Source organism: Struthio camelus, chromosome Z (genome assembly GCF_040807025.1).
Source record: "Struthio camelus isolate bStrCam1 chromosome Z, bStrCam1.hap1, whole genome shotgun sequence".
NCBI classification, from domain to species: Eukaryota; Metazoa; Chordata; class Aves; order Struthioniformes; family Struthionidae; genus Struthio; species Struthio camelus.
Window position 1 is genome coordinate 31914917 of NC_090982.1, and position 26902 is coordinate 31941818.

Here is a 26902-nt window from a genome sequence, read left to right on the forward strand (position 1 = left end):
AGCAGGAAAGCTGAGAAGAATCCCTGAAGCAGAACACCTCATTTGACCGCCAACAACTTGTAGCTTCTAGAATAAGCTTCTTGTAGCACTGCCTGCAAGTTGCACTTTTTTCTTATTTCTCTGCTAGGAGGCTGCATACCATTTTACATGTTTGCCTTACCATCTTGATTCATGCCCTTGAATGCACTTACATCATTGCCATAGGAGTAAAAATACTGGAAAATATAGTTGAAAAGATGGTGAACAGACACTAGTGCAGGTCACCGAGAATTCATCTCACTTACTTACTTACTATCTTCTCATGAGCTATCATAAAAATTTTTCCTCTCTTCAGAATCTTGAACTACATCCCAGTGGCTCAAGGATAGCGTTCTGTATTTCTCCAAAAGAGCAAGTAACAGAAAAATTGAATTTCACATCGTACCACATTTAGAGAACTAATAAAACCAAAGTGCATCTCTTTCCCATTTTGATTAACATTGAAAGTGGATCAACTGTACAAAACAAGGTAATACACAGTAGAGAAGATTATTTTTATTTTAAAATGCTCATCTAAAATGGATTAGGATTTGTTTTTAAAAAACAGTGTTAATTTAATCCCAAGATGATTAGTCAAGAAGCTTTCCCTCCCTCATGCAAGTACAAACTTTAATGATAGACAACGTTATGTAAACCACAGCTCTGAGTGAATCTCCTGTTTTGTTCAACTAAAAGTCCTTTAGGTCTAAAATTCTATATAGTAGAGAAAGCGGCCCCTTGTCTACTAATATTCCACCACCGTAATTATATTCCTGTAGCACTTGAAGCCACTGAAAAGACTGTATTCCTTTATGCTTTTGAACATTGCTTTTACACAGGCTTTCATACATCTAACGTAAAGAGGTAAAACAACTGTGCTTTGAACAAGGGAGTCTTTGTTATGGAGAGGACACCATCTAACTGGCTAGAAGGGATCACAGTAAGTTTGGATACTGTACAGAAGTATAGCCAATAAAATTTGTTTTAGAAGAATTCCTTTGTAATGTATTAATTACCTTAAGTTTTTTTTTCTCCCCGCCTCCAGGATTTTACCAGTTTAAAGTTAAGGCCCATTCATTCACCTTGAATACAGTGTTTCACTGTAGAATTCATTCTGTTAAAGAATATACATTCTAACAATCACTATTAAATTTCAGATTTATTTTACCTCAGCTAATAGTTTAGAGATTAAGTCCTAAATTAATGCCCATTTAACTCTGAATCTGTGTAAACATTTTGATGTTAAGATGTACCTTTGTTTGCAGAAAAATTACTTAAAACAAAAAATTCAGCAAAACAGAAACATCTCAGCTTTCTCATCACCTGTCTTTGTAAGAAAAGATGCTCATATCCCTTCCTTAAAAAACATAGTTTCCCTGCTATAATGACTGTAGTTAGCCCAGCACAGTTCAATCTGGCTTTAAAAGTCAAAAACACAGTAACCAAGATAAATGTAGTAATGGAGGTCAATGCTTCTCTTTGAACAAATTAACATTAAACTTGACAATCTGTCAGTGATGAACAACTGTTTCTGAATTTAGGCATAATAGGTAATGTTTAACCTGAGCCTTGTTTTTTACTCTATTACAGCTACTACTCTTTCCTCCACTTGCACACATACCCAGATACAGGAGTTGTAAACTGGTATACTAGAAGAATGATGCACAGTGATACATAAGTCATCATAAAATAAAGTGCATTAAAAGAAAGCCATGACAAATTTATGTTTTCTTAAATGAAATTGTTTGTTGGGAAGTTAGCCATGCCTGTCTTCTCTCATGCTGTGCTGTGTAGGTTGGTTATACGCACAAAGATGATTCTAAACACAAGAAGAACAGACACAAATACAATATTTAAAACAGCTGGCTGCACAAAATGCAGTTGTGACTCGGCTTCTTTTTGCACAGTAACCTGCCAGACTATGGCATGCGTACAGCTGCCAGCAGCACCAAGTACCAGGAGCCAACTCCCCACAGTCTTCTGTACTGAGGGTTTACAGGTGAACTCTGACCAAAACTAACAAACAGCTGAGAAACAGCAGGGATAAACTTGCTCCTACAGAAACTCTCTCTTAAAAGGATTTAACTTACTTACGAACGGACCACGGTGCTTCAAAAATCCCTAATTGTAGCAGATGCCTCACTGAAGGCAAGCACTTCTGGTTCTTAAAGAGTGTCTTAATGGTAGCAGAGGGTATTTCTAGTTTATCTCAAGTAAACTAGTTTCTAGTTTACATTCAACAAGTTGCAGAAGACTAAGACTAGAAAACATGAGCAACTGCTACATTGTGCATAATACAGCACTTCACAATAGCTACAGCTTCCCCTGTGGGAGACACTGAAATGTCTGTTAAATGCATAGTCTGGTTTACGTTCTTCAAGAGTCCAACAGTTTATTTGCTTTGAACAATTCAGTATGCTAAGCATTTGCCTTTCTACTTTTTAGCAGAAGATACTGCCTGGGTGGAGTAAAAGGCAGATGTAGCACACCATTTCACAAGGCATCTACCATCAAAAGTTCAGGAGTGAGCGTGTCAGAATTTTTACACTCTGAAGTTGTGCAAGTTAGTGAGAACTGATCCATCCTGTACTACTGATCTTGTGAAGAGGAGTCCAACACTGCTTTCAAAAAACTTTCATGTAAAACTAGGCTAATCTCTCAGAGAAGAAGATACTGTTTTCAGGATTTTTTTTTTTTTAATACCTAAAAGCTAAGAAATCAACGAGGACAATGATTCAGTCCTGGTACAGCCCTCGTAAGCTCACAGATTTAGTCTGTGAGGCCCAAGAAACTATCCAGCTACATTGCAGTATAGAAAGTTCCAGAACTGGCATGAGAGTAGACTTACTTTAGCATGGGCCAGTTATTTCCTTCTTCACATGTTTTGTCAAGGTAAGTTAGCTTAAGCTCCTCTTAGGAGCTTATCTTCTAACCTCCTAGGTTGGAGATCTCTCTACTGCATCGATCAAGGCAGAGAGATGTCCTTAGCAGAGGACTCTTTGCCACCTACCACCAATCCACACAAATGGTTATTGTTGAATGATTGTACAAGGTAGTTGACTTCAAAGTTACTACAGTTATTGCTAGTTAGTTTCAGTTTTATAATCAGGAGGAAGGAAGAGTCATTATAGAGGTCAGGCTGCTTTGAAACAAGCCTCCAGAGATTTAAGATAATGTTTTTCACCACTGAAATAGTACTAAAACTTCACAACAAAAAACTACTTCATTTGTGTCCTTGTTAAAGCCTTGAGAAGATAATCGAAATGTTCTCAAATCACTTGGCTGTCATCACTGCTGCATTTATATGAAGAGGTGATCAAGTCATCGTGAACCTCCCTTGTTCACAACTTCTGTCGTTCTTCTACTTGATCAAATAAGTGGTTCTTCATATTGTCTTCATGGTTTTGAACTAATTAGAGAAAAAGGAAACAGTACATAAATCTCTCTAAAAGCTAAAAGACAGTTCGTCATCTAGAAAACAGCACAGCAAGAGCAACTCTGAGAGGGCTACTAATACTGAACGGTACAGTAAAGCTACAGATACCCTTCCCCCTGCCCCCCCTCCAGTGCATGTTAAAAGTAGCTTCACTGATGCTATAGAGAAAATCAGTCACACTATTGAAATTGGGGAAAGTTCATACAGAAATTAGCCAGCTACATCTGCTACAGGACACGATTTAAAATATCTTAATTTTTAGCCTGTGTTACTTGAGGTAAAACAATTTTTTTTTTTTTCCTTTTTACCAGGCAAGTGATTTTCAATTCCTGCAAGCGCTGCTTGCTTGTCCGTTTCAGATTCAGCTTCGTTCTCATCTAAATTGTAGTCAACATCTTTGTCCTGGTTCAGTGCTTCATGTCCCTGTTTGTCTGGAAAAACACTTAAATTAATTAGTTTTATGCTACACCAAAACACCATCTGCACAAGAAACAGTTCCTATAACAATCTACCACAGAATTTATTTTGCAGTTGAATGAACTGCCATTAAAAGATTGGGTTTTCATATTATTTTTTCTTTCAAACTATTAAATTTTAGAACAGCTTTTGCTGTAAATCTTGTATAAAGAGCTAGAGAACAGAGACAATCTTCTGGGATTTGGAAAGTGTAATAAAAGTCAGTCAGCTCTCAGAAGGACAGAAAGGAAAAACATTAAACAACTAGAGAATACATTATGTGACAGTCTAAGAAAGACTAAAAACCGAAGCAGATACTGAATACTTGATGACAGTGTTCCTTTTAAATGTATGAGCTCCATCAGTAAGAGATCTCAGATTCCTCACTTCTTGTTTTAATTTGTCCATCAAGTAGAAAGCTGCGACAGTAGCTTAAGAAGAATATTTTTGCATGTGTCAGCTTGAAACAATGTTTTTCTATAAAGGAGATTTCCTTTACCCAGTCATTACTCATCCCACTCCAAACAGATTCATCTTCAACAACTTTTCTTGACTACTTCCTTTAGATTGGAAAGATCTATCTCCTTTAGATATGGAGAGCTCAAAAGTAAATGGAAATTTTCCTTCTGCTCCCCAGCCTCCCATCTTTATTTTATAGGTAGCCAGCCAGAAAAAACTGTAACAGCACTAAGAGTGAGCATACCCTAGTTAAGAGAGACATGAGTCTCTCGTTCTCAAGGAGAAAGAAAAGCTGAACCCTCTAGATAGCAAGTGGCTTTAAAATGGGCCTGAAAATATACAGTCTTATATATTGTTCATGTTCAGACCACCATTTCAAATAGACTTTTACAGCAGTACACTTAAAGGTCTCAAGCTTCAAAGGAAGCTTTAATTGAAAGAGATGCTCAGAGAATATGAAATAAATCTTTCTCTACCTTGCTGCCACCTGAAACCAGCAATCTGTTTCAGGAATTCTAGGAATCCTAAATTCTAGAAACTTTTGTGTAGCTGACAGAAATGCTGTGTTGCCATATTCAAGTACAGAACAGTTTACTTACTCCCAATATATACAAAAGTCTCAGTTTAGACTTGAAAATCAGCTGATGTCCTGATATTTCTAAAACTCTGTCTCATGGGCTCAAACACATAATTCTTGCTTCAAGATCTATTCTGTGTGATGTATTCCAAAAATGCTATCCTATCCATCAAGTTTATCAAGAAGACTATCAAGAAGATAGACGGTAATAAGCCTATGCAGTAAGTAAGCCTATGGTATTTTTTTTTTTGAACAATGGAACCTGAAGAACATCTTGCTAATCTTTTAGCTCACAGCAACTTGGATAGTAGAATTTTTTCCTGTACTGTTGCAAGATTTTAGTACCTAGTTCTTCTGTTATTCTGGCTAAAACAAGCAGCGTGGATAGCTTATGTAGTCAAATATCTTCAGAGAACAGTTTGCTCTGGCTGGCATCTATTTGGGGCAGCTGCAAGAATACTACTTTAGCATGCAGATGAGATTACTTATCCCTGCTAAATTATCAACTCTATTAACATCATTACTCATGATTACATGAAAGCATTCACTGGATTAAAAAGCATAAACGGTGTTCCCTGCAGGCATCAATCCCTACTCTGACTGCCACAAGGCTTCCCTTTGCCTTCTCTGGTCCACTGACTCAACCTGACGTTATGCTAGGAAGGGTGAAAGGTGTCCCCATTCAGAAGAGCTGGTAGCAAGGTACGTGGAATAGTCTATCAGAAGATAACGAGACATAGGCTTCAATGACCTAAGGAAAAGGAAGGAACTGAGCCTGCATGAGCGCTGTGAACTTCTCCAGCTGTGTGTGTGTGTGTGTGTAAGAAAACATCACTCTCTTTTTAAAGAGTGAAAGAGTAGCTGATACCCTGGTCCTAGGAGCATCATTCTGCATGCATGAATTTAAGTCCTCTTGCAGCACACCTGAGACTTGAGTTCCTCAAGACAGACAGACAGACGGCTGTCTAGATTCTGCTCAGGTTTAGGCATTACATCAATACTGTGCTGTTCAGCGTTGTGAAGACGGGCGGGCGGTTTGGGGGGCACCCGCCAACTTACTGGAGGCCAAAAACTGGCACCTTTACTTGCAACCTCTGATCTGCAGCAGTCTTCCAGGCTCACTATAATAGACTTTGGATACCTAAAGTCTTCTGTAGAGCTGGCCCTTTTTTCCCCATGCTAGTATATTTTGAAACAGAGGTAGTTAACACTGACACGTCATCACTATAAAAAGACTATGCAAAATGCTAGTATGCAGTTCTTCTCTACTCGTTAATGCTCCTGATGAATAATGTCTCATCATATTCATTTTCAAATGCATATACTATATTCTTATAAAGCCTTGAAATCAAAAAGTTTCGGAGGCTGATTTTCCCCAAGCGCCCTGTACAGTCACTAGAGAGACAGAATAAGGCAGCTATGTGGATGCAGAACAAGACTCCAACCTTAGAGCTCTGCAGTGCACAAACAGAAGCCTCCATCTTCACCCACTGGCTGTGGAAGGGTGCTAGGGATTGACTAACCTTTACATTTCATGCTATTCTTTATGAAAGCTCATACTACATCTGACCAGCTAGTATTACCATCTTAGAAATCCTGCCCTATTCTACCCTTCAGTCTCTCTGCCGTCCTTAAGGACATGTAACGCGCTACCAACCATCTGTTCCAGGGCGCAGGTCATCCTGCCGAGCGTCGTAATTTAAGAGATGCTCCCGCTCCACCTCCTGATTGGCAGCCTGCTCCACTGCTGACTTTACAGGCACTTGCCCAGCCACATGTTTTGCATCTTCGTATGGATTCAGTCCTTTCTCTAGTGCAGGTGGCATCTCCTTAGGGTCTGTGGAAACCTTGAGTGAATCCTGTGGGTGTTTCAGTTCACTAAAAAGCCTCTCCTCCTCTGCTTTAGGTTCCTGTTTTCTGATGGCAACAAGTCCATTTATTCTTTCTATAAACAATAAAAATCACTTTGAGTACAAAACATAACACCTTTTAGTGGCAGCAAATCCTGCTCATTCAATACCCGTTTTTCCTCTGAAGGACCCTCTTTCAACTCCATCAATTCCAAAGAGAAAGAGACAGAAGTCATCCCCTGTTTTCACAGTAGGGACAGCTACAGAACAAGATTGGTAAAGTTTACTGTGGTTTTGTTCAATATTAACAGATTCACACTTCTAGCTACTTAAAATTTTCATAGGTACAGTTAATAAATTGGGCAAGTGAAGCAGAACCATTTAAATACAAAACTGTGATGTTCCATTTAAGTATCTGCTATCACAGCCTTAGAGGTATGCAAAAAGAGGTTTCTGTATGTGTTGCATTTCATTATCAACAATAAAACTGATTTGGTGTTCAGAAATAGCTTAGAACAAAGCAGTCACATGGAGATTTTGCAAGTAAAGCAAAGCTGTTTTTATTTTTAAATATGGAGATGCAGTGCAGGAAGCCTATTGCTCTCAGCAGACATTACCACATCTTCTCTCCTGTGTATCTGTATTTTTGACTAAATAACATCTGGATACAATTTGCCTAAAGAAACTATACAGAGATGTCGTCTTGAATTGTTAGCTTTCTAAAATGAGAGCTGCAGTACTCCGAAGATTGTAATTTGAGATAGCAGGTTAGAGTAATTAAAGAGGAAACTGAATTTCTAACACACACAGTATTATGCAAGACTGAGGCAGTAGCAGCCAGCCATTCAAATTAATAGCTTCTCAGAGTTTAATGCCAAGAGCAACCATTAGGTGATCTAATCTGACTTCCTGCATATCATTTCCCTTACTTACATTTTACCCAGTGACAACATATGGAAGGCAGGAACGTGTGTTTGTGTAAAGCCCAACTTTCAGATACCCCTTATGGATGGCTAGGGCGATAGGCGTGTCAGACTTATTAAACAAGCAAATTTTAAGTGTTCTTAAAAACCTTTGCTTCCAAAGGCAAAACATTTTCTCCATAGTACATCAGGGATATGATTACAGACTTGTAAATATTTTTCTTTTCCTTTACATGCAATACATGTCAGTTGCATCACATGACTGAACCAGTAGCAATGCTGGTCATAAAAAAGCTTGAACAGGTATTAATTACATCTCTCCATAGCTCAGGCAAAAATTGATTATAATTCAGTCTACTAGTGTAACTTTTTCCATTTTAATCTTGTATATAAATATTTTTAAAGACTTTTCAATCAAATTTCAAGACTTACTACCCAAGTCGCTAATAGGATGTCAGTGATTTCCATCTCACCTTTAGCCTGAGGAGAGTCTGTCCTTTTTGCTGTAGGTACTACTCTGGGTACATCTTCGTTGGCTTTCTGCTGTTCCAAGCCAGCCTGCTGGAACTCCGCTTGCTTAAAGGCAGGCTGTTGAACGTTAACCTATAAAGTGAATACACACCGATAGGCACTGGTCTAAACATATACCTTTGGTAATGAAAGTTATATCAAAATTCAATAGGAAAAAAGTGTAAACACACTCAAGAAATATTTTAACTGCACTCTTTATTGGTGACGGAAGTACCACACAATCTCGAGCATGCAGTGATGTTTCTAGTGTATTACATACATCCGAAGAATTTAACATACCTTCTCTAATACCTTTCCATCTAACTGCACCTAACTGTGAAGTTGTTCTTCTTGGTCAGTGTTTCACAGGAATGCAACAAACAAGCAAGGGTCGCAAAACTGTAGTAGTGCACACTTCTCCAGTGTTGCCCTGTTCACATGTCAGGTCTAGCAGCGCAATAAAAACTGATGGCATTAACTAGCACAGCAACACTTTACAGACTCAGACTCTGCTGCGGACACACAGTTTGTTATTTTCTGTGTTAAATATGAGCATTACAAATATCCTGATTTACTTGGGCTTTGGAAAAAACAAGGAATAAATGACAGCAATATTATTTGAAGGAATGGGATGGGAGGAAGCGAGAACTAATCTAATAGGACAGAGCAGAGACCTGGGACAGCCTTTTGTCCAAAGTTTTATCTAAGACCTTATCTAAGACATTAAACATGGATGATACACAGGGCTAAATGTTTTCAAACAAAAGTTTTATCTATAACATAGTTTGAGATAAAGAAAAGCTGGCTACCCTCCTATGCAAGACAGTTCCTGGTCTATTAAGTCAGCATAGTAAAATATTTCTTAACAGCGCAGGGTGACCTTTCTGACTCCTATCAATCAATCTACAGAGACATATAAACTGAGTTTGGTCATAATCAGACTTTAGTTAATTAAGGCTGCACAGACCTGGACTAAAATTATGTTGAATACAGGCTTAAGAGAAGAAAAAATTTAAATCAACAACAGTTACAGACAACAGTATTGGTTTAACATGATGCAGCTCACTTAAGAATGTATTAAACACTAGTACTAGACTGCTCTGTTTCTGACCCATTTGAACTGCTTAAGGATTAGCAGGCTAAGATGCACACTAGCTGGAAGCTCCTGCAGTTTAGTAATTAACATTTTATGTGCAACTCATACTCATATTAGCATTTAATTGGCCAATAGCTATGCCAATTCAGATCACACAAACACAGAACATGAAATTGTGCCTGGGGCCTCATACAAGCTTCAGCTCAAAAACCAGACTGTAATGAAACTGCTTGTTCTATCTATTTTTTACAACAGATGTGGAGAGAGGACAAATATAGAGACGTTTAGAAATGTAAACATTTTTATACCTGATACCGTATCAATGAATAGGAAACCTGGCAGTATGAAGAGCTTGTCATTGACTCTATGATATTTAATGTGATTGTTGATAAACTGTAGCTACCTATTGTTCTGAGCAGGTCAATAAAACACAAGGCTGAAAAGTGTTCATCTGATTATTTGCAAACATGTCGGTGGAAAAAGATGATTAAATAACCAAGAAAATAAAGCGGTAGAGGATTTGTAGGACATGATTACTTAGTTATTTTGAAAACGTTTAAGCTTAGCCAAAACCAGGCAGAACTAAAGACCTTGTTCGGTGAACATCATCCAGTTCTACATCAACAGATATTCTAACATTAACTCTTAGGAAAGCTTGGGAAGCATGCTTATATATTCCCACAAAATATTTGGTTAATTTTTCAGAATAAGGATATTGAAAGAACTGCATCTCACTTCAATCATTAATACATAAAAATGCTACATTTAAAGAATTGTCTTTGTTATAAATAGATCAGACTCTTGAGGTCTCTCTCTACAGTAGAAACCAGAAAAAGAACATAAGACTATTTCTCACTTTAAGCTGGGGCACGCGTTCCTCTAAAAATACTGACCTTGCACTTAATAGCAAGAAACCACCTCTTAAACAACATGCAAGAACACTTGACTTACATTATCTTAAATGTCTAACTTGGTAATTTTTAATGACAGTGTCAAACTAACAGTGTGTATGCTGACATTTTTTTAAGTTCAAGTGGTTTGTCTTCTGCATAAAAAAGATAATGATTGGAACATGTAAGAGCTGAATGAAAACCTCGTATTTTCCTCAACTGAGGGGTATACATTGCTCTACAAAAGAGAGCGCCGTGAGAATAAGCTGTGCATTTATTAACCAATCACTTCTCCATTTTCTTTCTCTGATTTATTTTAATTCTGACATTTCCATTACATAAGTATTTATATTTTGCAAACTCAGCATGAAAACATAAAAATCACAGGAGCCCAGCTACTGTGAGCTGTGCAAACAGGCTATTATTTCAGCTAAAAACTCTGGCTTATAGATGTCTAGAAGGTCGCCTTGCACTAACAATAAATAATTCAGTCTTTGTACAAGCCAAAGTTGCAAGCCTTGTGTGAAAAGACAAGTGAGAAAGTTACCACTTGACATAAGAAACACTGTCCTGAGTACTGGGGAACACAACCAGACAGCATTTATGTAGGCTGCAGCTATGTTAGTGGTTATCTCACCTGGGACCATCCCATCTATAGCTTGGACAGGGCAGATTATCACCCGTCCTTTTAAATCACTGCCCACTTTGAGCCGGGATTGTCTCCAACTCTGGGACTTGCTGAAACAGGCTAAAAATGTGCTAGAGAGGAGCTTTAGCTGAACCCCCCAGTTTCCTTCTGGGATGACTTCCCCCCTCCAAACTGAAATTAGAAGTAGAGCTACAAGGGAGATGAACCCCCTGTTAGTACAAGTTACTTTAACAAACACCTACCTCAAAGCAACACTAGAAGTTATGTTGAACTCCTCTCTAGAACGCCTTCCCCCAGGTAAACTTCCCAAATGGTCAGCATTTTCTTTCTTGATATCAGTCAAGACACTTTTGTTTAACAGGGTTTCCCTAGGCACCTCCAAATGATGGACATTTTATTTGCTAATTTATCTGATAGTGTCTTTAAAAAATTAGAGTTAGACAATAAGAGCTTTCAATTATTTTTAAAAGGATAAATGACGAGTGGTTCCTGTCCATAATGCCTCATTCACTTTGTAGCTGTCCTGAACACCACAAACCTCGCAGCTGCAGACTCTAATAATGATATATAGTATTTCAGACTAGCCTTGGTTCTCCCACTTCAGTAGTCTTTTTTCCATCATTTTACATAAGGGATTTGTAGGAGAACAGAATAGACACAGACTGGAATGAAGAAGGGTTATTATCTGAACCTGGAGGGGTCTTGTGCAGCTAATACTTCAGATGCTTTTGTTCCCACCTTTTTCCAGCTATTTGCAAGATCAGCTTCAACTCCCGTTTCTTTACCATTTCCATTCACAAAGTTATCAAACTTTTTTTTCTATTAGCATTTTCCTAACTAAAGGGTAAAGGGCATTTACTACAAAAACACACATACTTTTGCAATGAGAGCTGGCCACTCACATATGGTGGAAAGGCCCAATGGTGAACACACACATAAATATAACTTCTGTCACAGCTGCACATAGTTCTGACGACACAATAGGTTGGTACATTTACATAAATTGACTTCTGCCCCAGAGGCTTCACTGCACATTTCCAGTACCATCACTAGCAAGCACAGCCCATCAAGTCCCATCCCTAATCTAACCCCACTTCACTGAAGAAGCATCAATAATTAACACGCCAAGACAGCAGGATGATCTGAAGTTTCTTTTTCTTGGGGATTTCCTCTCCTGCTGCACAGCACGGGAAGAAAGAGTGGGCTGGCATGTAGCCACCACATTTGGCAAGCCTGCACTATTTTAGTGAGCTTTCCCATGTTGTGTGTACAGCAACACCTTTTGTGGTTCTTCAGCTCAGAATGTCCAAAACCAACCAGGTAAGGCATTCAGCCTTCCCCTCATTCCCAGCATACAAGTTTGAAATTGGTATTTATGTGAAAACTCTTAACTCATGAACTCTTTAAGTCCCTAATAAAGACCTACAGGCTATAGTGTCCTACTTGAGCCTTGCTGCTTCTTGGAAGTGATTCATACTAAATTTATCTTCAACTTTAATATGCACCTGTAAATACAAAACAACTAACTCCTTTAACAAAGTCAAAACTGAGCTGTGGGCTGAAGTGTAGAGGTGTAACTACACCTGACCAGGCTCCTCACCACTCCCGGCACCATGTCTCAAATTCTGCCCATCTCGGAGTCAGAGTAATTTGGAGAACAGTCAGTCTCTCTGCCTTGTTCTTACCTTCGAATCATTCAACTTCACACTAATCAGAAACATTCAACAAATGTGAATGAAAGCTCTACAAAACTTAACGAGATGGGCTGATGTTAGCTGGGGATGGAAGGTAGGAGAGTCCCTTAAGAACTACACAGAAAAGTATTTTTAGGAAGTAATCCACACCTTACCTGGAGATTGTTGTTGGAATCTTCTGAGAAGTCTTTGTTTTCTTTCATCTGTGGCACTTCGCTGCCTTTTTTTGTAAGCTCATTTATTCTTTCTTCACATTGTTCTTTTAATTCTTTCATTTGGTTGATGCATTGTGACCTGGAGGAAACATGAAAAAGTTAGCAGTCATTTTATTTTACAACTGGATAAAAGTAGAGAAACACTCTTCTAAAAAGTTTCCAAAAACTGGTTTATTCCTTTCCTGCACTTAAGCTTGAAAAGACAGTAGAGAAATGGAAGTGTTAACCGATATACTAAGGACAAACCTAATATGCAGGTGGTCCAAGTTCCAATGGAAGAAATTAAAGTGCTTTTCTCAGATCAGTTCAACAAGGTATGTGAGTTTTCTTGCCTTATATTAACCAGTTCATTTAAGTTAAGTCAAAAATCATTTTTGATCCTTGAAACACTTCTGGTATGAGAAGAGAAATAGGGATTTTGATTTTAGATAGGAAGAGGAAACAGGAAGGTACTAGTTCAAAGCCATTTTGGAAGTAAATAGAGGCAAGTTACTGTTAGCAAACTAAACAGCCTTGCTCAATATTTTACCAAAGTGCAGTGTTGCAAGATGTAAGAAAACCGTATGTAACAGTTCTCCAGTGGCTACTACAAGCTCCAATAGGGATATTTGCTAAAGATTCAAGTGATCAGTATTTTTATACTATACTACTGTTGCACTGTGCCATAAGTGCATTAACCTTCATAATGCTAAGGGTCTTCCATCTGCAGTCCTGTAGTCTGCCTTTCACTCACAGCTCTGTAGCCTTTCCCCTCAGCTGTCCTAGGACTATTCCTGAAGCTGACAGGGCAGTATCTCCCTGTTTTGCTCTCATGCTGCTGCTCTTGTGCCATTATTCATACAGCCTTGCACCTGCAAACCCCAACAGAACTGTCATGTTGGGTTTTTCCCCCAATAGCACTGTCATGTTGGGTTTTTCATGGGAAGCGACTGCCATCCAAGCGAGATCACCCCTTCTTCCCCACCCTCTCCCTACCTCATTCTGTAGCTTTTGGTTCATACTGGAAGAAAAGAAAGACTTTCAAATAAACTAGATAAGCACTATCCAGTAACACTTATGCACAATGCTCAGCCAGCAGTCAGCATACAACCCTACGTACGCTTAGATCCCATCATGAACACGAACAACCAGTAGTGGGTTTGAGTGGGTCCCAGTGAGAAATACATCATGCTAGGGGAAAGCATGGTGAAAAATCGTCATCATTGCCACTGTCATCAGCACCCACCACGCTGGAGAACATGCCTGGCTGGAGACCACGTCGCTTCTCTTCTTGACTGGCTGCTGCAGCAAAGGTTTTTCCCTCTCTTTTGTGTATTTCTCTCCTTTTTTTTGGACCCCTCCTCCTCAAAGGTAACATTGAACACCTTGCACACCATAAGCTGCAGACCCCAGAAACACATCTTTGCACAAGGAAAGCCTCTCTCCACATTTCTTGTGCAACACAGTTAATATGTTGCAAGTTTTATCCCCCCTCACCGGGGGGAAGGGGAATGAATTTCTGAGCCTGGCTCTGTCATAGTATTAATTCCGCCAGTGCAACAACAGCTGGTCTAGACAAGTATCTTCTAGTTTCTCAAACTGCAACTAAGGTGCCACATAATCCAGAGAAATTCTCGCGGCATGTGTCCTCTAAGGCAGGAAGTCACCCATTCATACTGCATTATCATTCTTTCCCATCATTCCTTTTTAAGAGCAAAAAATTTGCTCTGTAGTTCACATCCAGAAAGGAAAAGGAGTGGTTGACAGATGTACTATCAGCTAACAAATAAATTACCTTTATTACTGTTTTTTCCATTTCATACCCTTACTATATACTCTTTTAAAGCACGATTTTGCTAACACTAAAACAAGAAAGAGTCATGAAAATAAGCAGTGCATCACAAGCTAGTGAACACGAGAGACTATAAAATAAAGGCTTGAGTTATGCACACCTTCATTAATTTCTTGGAAATTCAGGAAATTAGAATTGCCTGCATCTCAGTTTGGGAGCTGGAGAGAGAGGCAATAAATTGCAAAGCTAACGTCGGAGAGAAAGCAGACATTTATAAATGCTCTTTCATCCCGTACTGCACATGAAAAAAAAGTTCACATAACATTTGAGATAAAACCAAAATGAAGAGAATTCATTAGCTATGAAGGAATTTCCTTCTTGCAAAACAGGAATCCTGGAGATAAAGATACTCTATTCATGCATACAAGAACTTGAAGCATAAGAACAGTGCTAGTTTCTCCACATTATCCCATCAATGTGACATACTTCAAACATGCAAAACTAGTACTCTTACAATTGAGTCTCTGTGGCTTGTTTATCTTTCTCAAGATTAAACAATGAGCAATAGAGTAACTCTTGTCGGTCAGGAGCATGTATGGTCAACTCCTTTTATATATGCCAAAAAGGTAATTCTTTCACACACACTCTCACACTCATCAGGGCTGCAAATATTAATCTAATTACTGCACTTGCTAACAAAATTTCTAAAGCAGCCAGTAGAGACAAAGACAACATAAGTTCCAAGGATTCATAATGCAACAGAATAATCAAAATGCTTTAGAAGTCTGAAGTCCTTTGTTTCCTTTTGACTGCTGCAGGAGAGAAGGGATAGCGTTGGAAGGAAGGGGAGTTCCCGGCTTGTCCACGTTGTTCAGCTGAGTGAGCTCTGCTGTGAGCAGATAGGACTGTGTGCACTACATACCACGGGGCTCCTGGTCAGTCACTTCCTGAGGAACATAAATACCTCTTGCATACATGCAACGGCAGCAAGGTCACCTAACTCACCGATGAATTCTGTACTGAAAATGCTAGGCCCACTCAAAAGATCTGCTAAAATGAAAATATTTTCCTTCGCTTACAGATCTCCCAGTTTTCTTCCTATGGGAGAGAGGATTTTGAAGAGCACAACAGCAAACTTAAGTGCTTCACTTGCCTCCTCTGCCTTTAAAAAAGAAAACTCTCTCCTGTGATAAATAAGTTCAAATTTTGCAGCAATCTGTTTATTTGAAATACCAATTCATGTTTACTGTAGCCGGGGTAGTGAGGAGACAGCGGGGAAGGAAGCATCCTCTTTCTCTTCACAATTACATTCCCTCTCTTTTTTTTTTTTTTTAATTATCAAGTGATAATTTAATAATTTAATATTTTTTCCAATTGTCTACAAATCCTGGAACCACAAGCTTGTCCATCTTTGCACAGCAATGCTTATTCAGTTCTTCCTAGTTCTAATGTAATCTAACGCTATCAGCCCTGTCTCACCCTTGTGTAGGATTTCCAAATGACAATCCCCATGCCAGACAGTCCCCAAAGCATTCTGTTTATACATACTTCATATTTTTCCACCAGGGTGCTGTGCCCATTCAGCATGCTATTTGTGAAAAGCAACCCCTAGCCATGACAGAGCTTGAAGAGTAAGGTGCACTGAACCTTACTCTAACTGCTGCCAACCTCCAATGAAGCAAGAGAACAAAGTAAGACTTTGTAGGCTGCAACAGAAGTAGACGGATTCTCCAAGTAAACAACTGGCTGCGTCACTTGTGTTGGTGACAGGGTTTTAGATTCTATAACCATGGGACCCTGTTTGAAGATCAGCAACTGTCTGGGAGAGATGGGATCCACCTCACTAAAGGAGGCACACGCATCTTTGCCAACAGGCTGGCCCACCTGGTGAGGAGGACTTTTAAGCTAGGAAAGACAGGGGAAGGGGAGCTATAGACACCACGTAGTCAGTAAAAAAGGGATCAAGTGGAGATACCTCTTGGCAGCAAGTGCAGCCAAGGAAGTACCTGCAAGACACGACCATAGTGTGTCCTCTTGCACCCCTCATGGGAAATCAGCATGCATGCACAGACATCTAAAGACAGCAAATTTTGGCGTTCTGGCTTTTTTAAAAGACTTAGGCTGGAGAGAAGCTGACGATTTTTGCACCCTCTAAATTAACAGATTTTGTTCTTATCTATCTCACATGCACAGTTAATTTTCTCTGTCTTCTATAGTACAGTGCCTTTTTTTTTTTTTTTTTAAAGGCAATTTACTATTTGTGCAGTTAAAAAATACAGGCATTTGGCTTCTGTCTCATTTTCATAACATTTTCCATTATACAATAACGCTCTCTCTATTTTTCTACTAAACAAAGTATGTTTGTCACTCAAGATGTCAAACCTGAATCCATACAACTCCCATTCAAAGGAAGAAACAATGGCATAATATGTAAGGGCTCCAATGATACCAAGGGCAACTTGGAAAGTCTTAAACAGGATTTCAGAGCTCTGGGGATGGTGATCAGAGGTCTCAGGGCCTAGGCCATTTTCTCCTTGATCCTGTCAGTGAGGGGAAAGGACGGGAGGAGGAATGTGTGCAGGCGCAGGGCCATGATCTCACTGCAATTACAGAGACATGCTGGGATAGCTCCCATGACTGGAATGCTGCCATGGATAGCTATGTGCTTTTTAGGAAAGACAGGCCAGGAAGGCAAGGTGCTGGAGTTGCCCCGTATGTGAGGGAGCAACTAGAATGTATGGAGCTCTGCCTAGGGGTGGATGATGAGCTTATGTGTAAGGATTAAAGGGCAGGCTAACATGGGTGACGCTATGGGTCATATGGATGTTTGCTATAGGCCACCTAGTCAGGAAGAGGAAGTCGATGAGGCCTTCTACAGACAGCTGAAAACAGCTTCACAATCAAAGGCCCTGGTTCTCATGGAGGACTTCAATCATCCTGATATCTGCTGGAGGAACAACACAGCTAGGCACAAGCAGTCGAGAAGGTTCCTGCAAAGCACCAATGATAACTTTCTGACACAGGTTATGGAAGAGCCAACGAGGAGAGGTGTGCTGCTAGACCTTGTACTAACAAACAAGGAAGGCCTGATTGGAGATGTGAAGGCTGGGGACAGCCATGTCTGCAGTGACCATGAGATGGTGGAATTTAGGATCCTGCGAGGAGGAAGCAGGGCAATAAGTAGGATAAAAATCCTGGACTTCAGGAGAGCTAACTCTGGCCTCTTCAGGGAACTACTTGGAGGAATGCCGTGGGAGCGGGCCCTAGAGCGAAGGGCAGGGAAGTATTCAAGCATCACTTCTTCCAAGCTCAAGATCAGTGCATCCCAGTGAGCAAGAAGCTGAGCAAAGAGGGCAGGAGACCTGCATGGATGAGCAAGGAACTCCTGGCAAAAAACTCCAGCAGAAGAAGGAAGTCTACAGAACGTGGAAAAGGGCACAGGCCGCTTGGAAGGAATATAGGCACGTTGTCAGAGTGTGCAGGGATGCGATGAAGAAGGTTAAGGCCCACTTGGATTTAAGTCCGTCAAGGGATGTCAAGGACAACAAGAAAGGCTTCTTCAAATACGTCAGTAACAAAAAGACGACTAGGGAAAATGGGGGCCTGCTGCTGAATGGGGTGGGGACCCTGGCAGCAGAGGACACAGAGAAGACGGAGGTATTGAATGCCTTCTTTGCATCAGTCTTCGCTGCCAAGGCTAGTCCTCAGGAATCCCAGACCCTGGGGACAAGAAAGAAAGACTGGTGAAAGGAAGACTTTTCCTTGGTGGACAAGGATGGGGTTAGAGATCATTTGTCCAAAGTTGACATCCACAAGGCCATGGGTCCTGATGGGATGCACCCACGAGTGCTTGAGGGAGCTGGCGGATGTTATCGCTAGGCCACTCTCCATCATCTTGGAAAGGTCCTGGAGATCAGGAGAGGTGCCTGAGGCCTGGAAGAAAGCCAGTATCACTCCAGTCTTCAAAAAGGGCAAGGAAGAGAGCCCAGGGAACTCCAGGCCTGTCAGCCTCACCTCCATCCCTGGAAAGCTGATGGAACAGCTCCTCCTGGAAGTCATCACTAAGCATATGGAAGACAAGAAGGTGATCAGGAGTAGTCAGCCCGGATTCACCAAGTGAAAAATCATGCTTGACCAAACTGGTAGCCTTCTGTGATGGAATGACTGGCTGGGTAGATGAGGGGAGAGCAGTGGATGTTGTCTCCCTGGACTTGAGCAAGGCTTTTGATACTATCTGCCATCACATCCTCCTAGGTAAGCTCAGGAAGTGTGGGTTGGATGAGTGGACAGTGGAGTGGATTGAGAAGCGGCTGAATGGCCAAGCTCAGAGGGTTGTGGTGAATGGCGCAGAGTCAAGTTGGAGGCCTGTGGCTAGTGGTGTCCCCCAGGGGTCAGTCCTGGGTCCAGTCTTGTTCAATATATTCCTCAATGACCTGGAGGAAGGGACAGAGTGCACCCTCAGCAAGTTTGCTGATGATACTAAACTGGGGGGAGAGGCTGACACACCAGAGGGCTGTGCTGCCATTCAGAGGGACCTGGACAGGCTGGAGAGGTGGGCGGAGAGGAACCTCCTGAAGTTCCACAAAGGCCAGTGCAGGGTCCTGCACCTGGGGAGGAATAACCAGCGCCCTGCACCAGGACAGATTGGTGACTGACCTGCTGGAAAGCAGCTCTGTGGAGAAGGACCTGGGAGTGCTGGTGGACAACAATTTGACTATGAGGCAGCAATGTGCCCCTGTGGCTAAGAAGACCAATGGTATCCTGGGTTGCATTAGGCAGAGTGTTGCCAGTAGGTGGAGGGAGGTGATCCTCCCCCTCTAGTCAGCCCTGGGGCGGTCTCACCTGGAGTCCTGTGTCCAATTCTGGACTCCCCGGGCCAAGAGAGACATGGCACTACCAGAGAGAGTCCAGCGGAGGGCTGCTAAGACGATGGAGGGGTTGGAGCATCTCTCCTGTGAGGAAAGGCTGAGGGAGCTGGGCCTGTTCAGCCTGGAGAAGAGAAGACTGAGGGGGGATCTCATGAATGTGTACAAGTATCTGAAGGGAGGGTATCAAGAAGATGAGGCCAGACTCTTCTCAGTGGTGCCTAGTGACAGAGGCAACAGGCACAAACTGAAACACAGGAAGGCGTGTCTGAATATAAGGAAAAATTGCTTTCCTGTGAGGGTGACTGGGCACTGACACAGGTTGCCCAGAGAAGTTGTGGAGAATCCTTTTCTGGAGATATTCAAAACCCACCTGGACATAATCCTGTGCAATGTGTGGTAGATGACACTGCTTGAGCAGGGGGCTTGGACTAGGTGAGGTGACTCCAGAGGTCTCTGCCAACCTTGGCCGTTTTGTAATTCTGTGATAACAAGCCTAACTTCCCCTCCTGCGAAGACTTACTTAAGCTGTACAGAGAAGCAACCCATTTGTTTACTACTATTAGTAGAAGAAAATTAAAAATAACATGAATACCTCTGTAATAATACTTGTTTTTCTAACCCTGTAAACAAGGTGGGAAAAGAACATTCTTAAGCCTTTAAAAGCAGCATTAAGTGGCATTTAACAACAAAATAACAAAATAAAGAGGGAACATATTCCACTGAGTACATTCAGGGGTATGATTCTACAACTATTAGAACGCAATGTTAAATTACATTAATGAAGTATTAAAGTTCCAACATCCCCACCTCCCCCACCCCGCCCCGGGAAAGGTACAGCAAGCAGCGTTAAAAAACACGCAAATATATGTTCCTGTTAGAATTGTAAGAGCGCTACAGGGTGTCCAGGCTACAAAACATGTCATAGAAATCAGAGTGTCAAATATGTTTTCCTTATTTCCCCAGCCATAAAATCCAGAAATAGAAAATGACCACTTAAGTTTTATTCATCCGATCTAGTGAAGAAAATTTAACTCCTTGACTGAGGGCGCTTGGTTTTGTGTATTCCCATGGAGAGACTGCAGAAGATATTATAGGGTTTGGCATTTATCCCATCTACCTCAGGACTGCGTGAAGGCAGAAAAAAGGCAGAAAAGCTAGCTGCTTAGTCACTGCTCCACCAGTACTATGCTAAATTATCACGCCTGTCTCTACGTCTACCCTGACCCAAGTAAATATTGTGTAAGCAGCATGGCTTCATCACTATCACTTGTCTTGTTCTTCACCTTCAGACAACCTTGATCCTAGAGCTGTACCTTCCAGATATGATCTAAACCCCTTTAACGAAGAAAAATTTTATACATTATATTCTTACGAGCAGGGATACTTTGTTTGAGATTTCCTCAGTAGAGCCATTCTTGAAAATAATACACAAAGCAAGCGCATTCAGCTGGAGCTTTCAGGAATCAGACTTACTATATTTGCCTCATATTCGTTATCTGCACATCTACATAAATCCAGTTTCAAAGATTCACCATGCATGAATCATGCAAGTACGCCACCACAGTCATTCAACACTCATGACTGTACAGCACTATGGACACATTTAATCTTGCCTTTAATCTTGACCTCAGCCTTCCAAAAAAGAGGCTGGCAAACAGATATTTTTCATTAGCTAGCAGAGAACTATCAGAGGTCCAGGAGCTCTGTCCTTCATCTCCACAGCAAAGAGAGGGAGACTTACAACCAGGGTGTATAACAAACTTAAAGAAAAATGGTACTTTTACAAACCTATATGTGCAACATGGCTTAACAGAAGTTTAGTACAAACTTCGGTCTTCAACTTCCTTTTCTGCCAAAGGTCTTAAACTTTTAGAACTCTGTTAATACACTCTGTCTGGGTCATCAATACTAAATGAGCAAGAACATCTTTAAAAAAAAGTACATAACTAACTGGGAATCACTAAGTATCCTAAATGCAATAATACTACTGTTTAATTCTTAAGCATGAAAAAAAACCCACGTTTCAAGTCTGGCTTGCAGAATGCAAGTCCTTTGTGATTGCCATGTTGAACTGTTAAGTCAGAATTCCTGCAGAATTTGAATAAAAAGTGACTGTTTTAAAAATAAATGCCAATGGAACAATTATATTATTGATAGAGAATTATAATGAGAGCATACAAAAAAAAGAGCCTTGTTTGCCCAGTTATCTATGTGCCAGACAGAAGATATAATAGGAGGTGGAGTGATAAAAATATTTTTGAATAGCTTGACTAGGCAGAAGGAAGCCAGGAGAAATTCCTAGAAATATCAGAAATGTGTATGCAATGCAGGAATGCTAATAAACACTTGTGTTCAGTTATCCATGACATACAATTCAGTGGGAAATTTCTACAAAAAATTTGACTAGATATGGGTTGTAAAGCAGAAGACATGGTTTGACCCCAACTCTATGAGAAACTTTCTGCGTGAACTCTGGCAGCTCAGCGACGTACAACTTCTCAAAGAGTATTCCACTATCTTTGTTCTTAAGGTTCTCCAGCCTTTAACCTCTGTGTCCTAGTTTCCACCCATCTCTAAAACGGCAGTCTTGCTACCTTTCTCCTCCTCCTATGAAAGGAACATCAAGAACTGTAGGAGAAGTCCATGCTGAGATGTTGGGGGCTGCAAAGACTAAAAGTCTACACAGAATTTCAGTTATATGCTCTTTTTCAAGATCAACTGAAAGAAATTTTAGAAGAAGTGTCAGGTGTTACTTTCATCTTGAGCTGTATGCCTATAGAAGGCATTACAGCTATCAAAATAATATTTCAGGTTATAACCAAGTCACCTACAACTCTAGAAGCCATTGCTAAAAAACAGACTTACAAGTCATATGAGAACTTCCTCTGAAGGTTAGTCTGGTTCTTCTGAAATTGGTAAACATCCAGCTGTAGCTTTCCATATTCTCTCTGTAACTCTTTCAAGCGTTCTGACCAAAACAGGATTAAAAATATACATATATTATATATATATATATATATATATGGAGAGAGAGAGAGAGAGAGAGAGAGAGAGAGAGAGAGAACAATAAAAACATCAAATAACAAATCTCATAGCAAGCACACTTCAACTCCATCCATCTTATTCATTGTATTTTGTAGACAAATACATAGACAACTGCAGAATTTGTTCATCAGCAAAGATGCACACAGTATAATAGACTCAATAAGCTTTTCACCCTAACTTATGCTAACAAAAACTGCATAAACTAGATTTTGACCTCCGTTTCTTCATAAGGAATACTCTAGCTTGTTTGCAACCTCTGGCTCTGTTGGGTTTCAGCCCAGGAAGTCTTAATGTCTATGAAAGACTAATCGCAACATAGTGTGAAATACCATTCATGTTTATTAAAGCAAACTTACAGTTCTTCCTTGAATAATACGCAATTTACAACTATGCTCCTCAAAAACAGAGCAGCCTGCAATATAGCGGGTTTTTTGTTTTGAAATACCATCTATCATGCCGTAACACTATGATTTCCTTGATTCTGATCGAAAGCTTTGTGTGACAGCATCAAAAGAACTAACAGCATATTTGCCAGTTTATAGAACTTACAGACCACTTCTCCCGGACTTTAGAGGTAAAAAACTCATAGCAATAATTTTGAAGCACCAAAATGAATAGAAATTAATGAGACTAACTTTCCTTGTTCAATATATAAGTTTGCAAATTCCCTCAGTGCCAAAACGCATAACCCAACCACCTCAGGGATGAACACAAGAATATGCTACAAAAGGTAGAACAAAGAATAAATATATTAACAATACATAAATAAATTTGTTTTTTTTCCTTATTATTTTCTATCATTAGCAGTCAAGGGTCAGGAGTCCTACATGGGCAAATTCCTCTTGTGTTGAGGCAGATGCAGACTGACCCTTCACTGAAGTTGAACTCTGTGCATGCATCAGGTCTAAGTCACAGCAATTCTCGAACTTTCCCAACGACGTGGGGAAGAAAGGAGGCATTCTGAGAAGGCTCTGGATTAAGACAAATCTTAAATAGAGGGGACTACAAATCCAATACGAGAGTGATCCAGAACTGAATTAAGACATACCTTGTAGAGTCTGCATCAGTCGCTCATTTGTTGTGATATTATTCATCAGCGTTGCCTGAAAGAAGCAAAGCAGAAAACAATATTTTATTTGCAAAGGGTGTTTATTTCCATTAATGTTATCAACAACATTGGCCGAAGCACTTTTGTAACAAGATTTTTCCACACACAGTGCTGGATTAAAGCCAAACACAAAAATGTTATTAGCTGCTGTAAAGATTTATTATTACAAATAACAAACATTCATTCTAACCTAGATTTACCAGTGAACCTCCTCCCCCACCCCCCCCCAAAATCATTAAATATCACTGCACTTAAATGACAAGGGGAGGAAATCTAAGAGACCACAGCTAAAATGGCTTGCTGCTCTGTTCTGGTTTAATCTCACGCTCATTATCACAGTCAGATTCACTGTACTTATCAAGCAGGCCTTGAAGGAAGAATACAGGATAGTACAGCTCATTTCATCAACCATTCTCTCACCATGGAATCCATACATTTGCATTCAGGGATGCAAGGATGAGGTATCAAATCATTAGTCACAGAACAAGCATAAATGAACTCTATGAAAGAGATGTTAAGTATTGCATCATTTATTCTAATTATCCTCTCCCCTCCTCTGATGAGCAAGCACTGGAGGACCATTCTTCCATTCCCTCATTTCTCTCTTGCCCTCTAGAGTTCAGAAAAGACAGTCAACATATGAACACGTTTTGTCCTCTTTCCCCCCGCTCCCCTTTTACCTACCTGCATATACACATACCCCAAGGCATGTGACTACTCACAGGACCAAAGCAAGTCTAAATGAAAAATATTTCCTTTGAGCCATATAGAAATGGCTCAGATTCACATTTAGTATTTAGAAAGTCTGGTGCAGAAGATTCTTCTTAAGACTACAAAAAAGATAAGACCAACTGACCCTTCAGAGATGATCCAGTTTTAAGAGCATGTATTTTATTCTTCATCATAATTTCCTAGCCTTCCTTTTCTCAGGAAACCTCAATATTCTGCAAGGGTCCGAGATGAGACATCAGGTGCCCAGTTTCCACAAGCTGCTGCTCAAGTACTGATACGTGCATATGTCCACATCACTTCAACATAAAGAAATGCCCACGTTCACACAGTTTGCTCAGGTCACTCTGAAGCACTGACAACGCTGTCAGTTAGTGCTAACTTTCATGAAGACTACAGTAATTAATGCCAATTGATTAGGAGAAGGAAGGCATTCAGTTAATACAAGTAGGTCAGCACAGCGCAGAAGAGTGGATTTTCCTTTATTTGTCCTTGAAAGAGTCTCAACTCAAAGCAATGGTCATTCATGTCTTGAGGAAGAAGCAGCCATCTGCAATCCAGTAAAATGAAACATTCCTCTGTACGGTTGGCCAGTGAACACTACTGTGAAACCTAAAGAGCAAAAGCTTTGTTTCTTTGCTTAAAAAAAGTTAACGTGAATAGCAATCTCTGCTAAGGAGGGATTAACATCTCTCCCTCTCCTTCCTCATAAAAAGGAGGAAAAAATGGTCTGGATTTGTTTTCATTAATTTATTGGAGAAATGAAGTTATCGTTTCAATGTAGGTGCTAAGTTTTGCTAGTGCCTGAGCAATGCAATCAGGTTGTTCCATGATTATCACCCTCAAGATTTCCTGTATTGGCATTAGATAATCCTGGCCATTATCAGAAACCATCACTGTACTAAAGAAATCAGCATTACAGATGACATGGCAATTTTACCTTCTCACATAATTTTTCAAATCGCTGAATATTGAGACTATTTATTTCACTTTGACAGTGAAATGGACAATTGTTAAATGCTTTGTTCATTAGGATAGTAATGACTGTGACTACCTGAAGCAGAAAAAACAAAATTATTTGCCATTTGAAAAGGAAAAAAAAATTGCACAACTTGCTCTTTATGGACTGCATAAAAAAAATCCCTTTTTGCAATGCCGCACCTTCCCCCCCTCCCCAAATTTGAGACTGAAAGACCAGGAAGAAATCATGAAAAGCTACCCAGCTTTTTAACTTAAGCAGAAAATGCTGTTCAATAATTTACGGGGTAGTGTTCCAACTGCCAGCTTCCTATCTGACTATATTAATAAACTTCAGGCTTTCCATTCGTCCACTTGTTACACAAACATTAACTAATCTTCACCTCATGGCTGTGAACTAGGCAGTTACTATTTTTCCCCAGTTCGTTGCTGGTAGAGAGCAGACTGCAGGAAAGCAGACAGCAAATACAAGGCAAAACTCAGATCCAAGAGGCAACTTAGATCTGAAATCTCATTTGGCCTCGTGATCTCTGGCAGTGAGAATTCAGCATTTGGAAACTCAGTATATCACTACACCAAATTCTCATCTCCTACGGTACGGAAGTAACTCCATAACACAGAACCACCTATTACACTTGTCGACACATCCTGCAGAGAAGTCCTTCTGAATATCAGAGAGAAAAAAACACTCTCCAGGCTGGAGTCAATGTTGTGGACAACAAGCCTTTAGAAGCCATATACTGTCATCAACAGTGACAGAAAAATCTTGCTCCAACTGGACAGCAGAGGTTTTAAAGACAACTATCAGAGATACGTTTATTCCTGACAGAAATACCTGTCAGGAAGCCTGTCTCTTTTCAGATAATTTATCTCAAAGACATGTTTAGAGTACATACTCTAAATTATGTACGTGCATTTCCTCGAGTTAATTCCATACATAGACGTCTCCCATAAACATATGCCTTAGAGGCAATATTGCACTACACTGCTTTAGCACTGACTGCATACAGCATTCCCAAGCTATCCCCACCACACAGAACTGACATAGGTGTTTTCTAACACTGACTGTACACAGTGTACCTAAATGCATAATGAGATATTGCAGCAGAAAGAGGAATAAAATGCAGTTGGGAAGAGTGAATACTTGTTTCAAACTAAAACAAAACAAACAAACAAAAAGATGGCTTTCATGTGGCATTCACCAAACACAGCTCTCAAAGAGAAAGAGGAAAGCCACAGCATCAGCAATTCGCTGCTACGCACAGAACTACATGATGGCTCACCCAGTCTCTATCACCCAGAGCAAACTGTTTAGGAACAAAACAAACTGTGCAGGAAAGAGTTAAACATGCGGAAACCAGCAGAAACAAGCATTTATAATTAATAGGGAGAAGATAGGCATCTATTTCACGATTAACTCAAGCTGATCTAAGTCCTTCCTGCAAACAAAATGAGCAGTCTTGCCATGCACATTCCTGCTGCTTCCTCCTGCCCTTGCCAGCAGCACAGTGCAAGCCGTGTTTTTGTTATCTGTTGTTCATTTTTTAATTTTATCTGGAAATTCCTATCCTTTCTCTGCTTGTACAAACACACCTCCCCCACCACTTTCTTGGCAACCTGCATCTTCTGT

The 26902-nt window shown here is 40.3% G+C and overlaps 1 protein-coding gene across 8 annotated transcripts in view; it reads right to left on the reverse strand.

Moving 5' to 3' along the window:
- Window positions 1-514: 514 nt before the first annotated feature.
- LOC104140717 (Golgi membrane protein 1) overlaps window positions 515-26902 on the reverse strand; it is a 41881-nt gene continuing 15493 nt past the window's right edge. For all 8 annotated transcript variants that reach the window (XM_068928839.1, XM_068928836.1, XM_068928837.1 and 5 more), the window contains exons 4-10: window positions 23506-23560; window positions 22278-22380; window positions 12714-12852; window positions 8193-8322; window positions 6604-6891; window positions 3763-3885; window positions 515-3427 (exon numbers count right to left, since the gene is read on the reverse strand). In XM_068928839.1, coding sequence (XP_068784940.1) covers window positions 3360-3427; window positions 3763-3885; window positions 6604-6891; window positions 8193-8322; window positions 12714-12852; window positions 22278-22380; window positions 23506-23560 — 906 coding nt within the window. In that variant the 3' untranslated portion in view covers window positions 515-3359. The remainder of the gene's footprint in view (window positions 3428-3762; window positions 3886-6603; window positions 6892-8192; window positions 8323-12713; window positions 12853-22277; window positions 22381-23505; window positions 23561-26902) is intronic.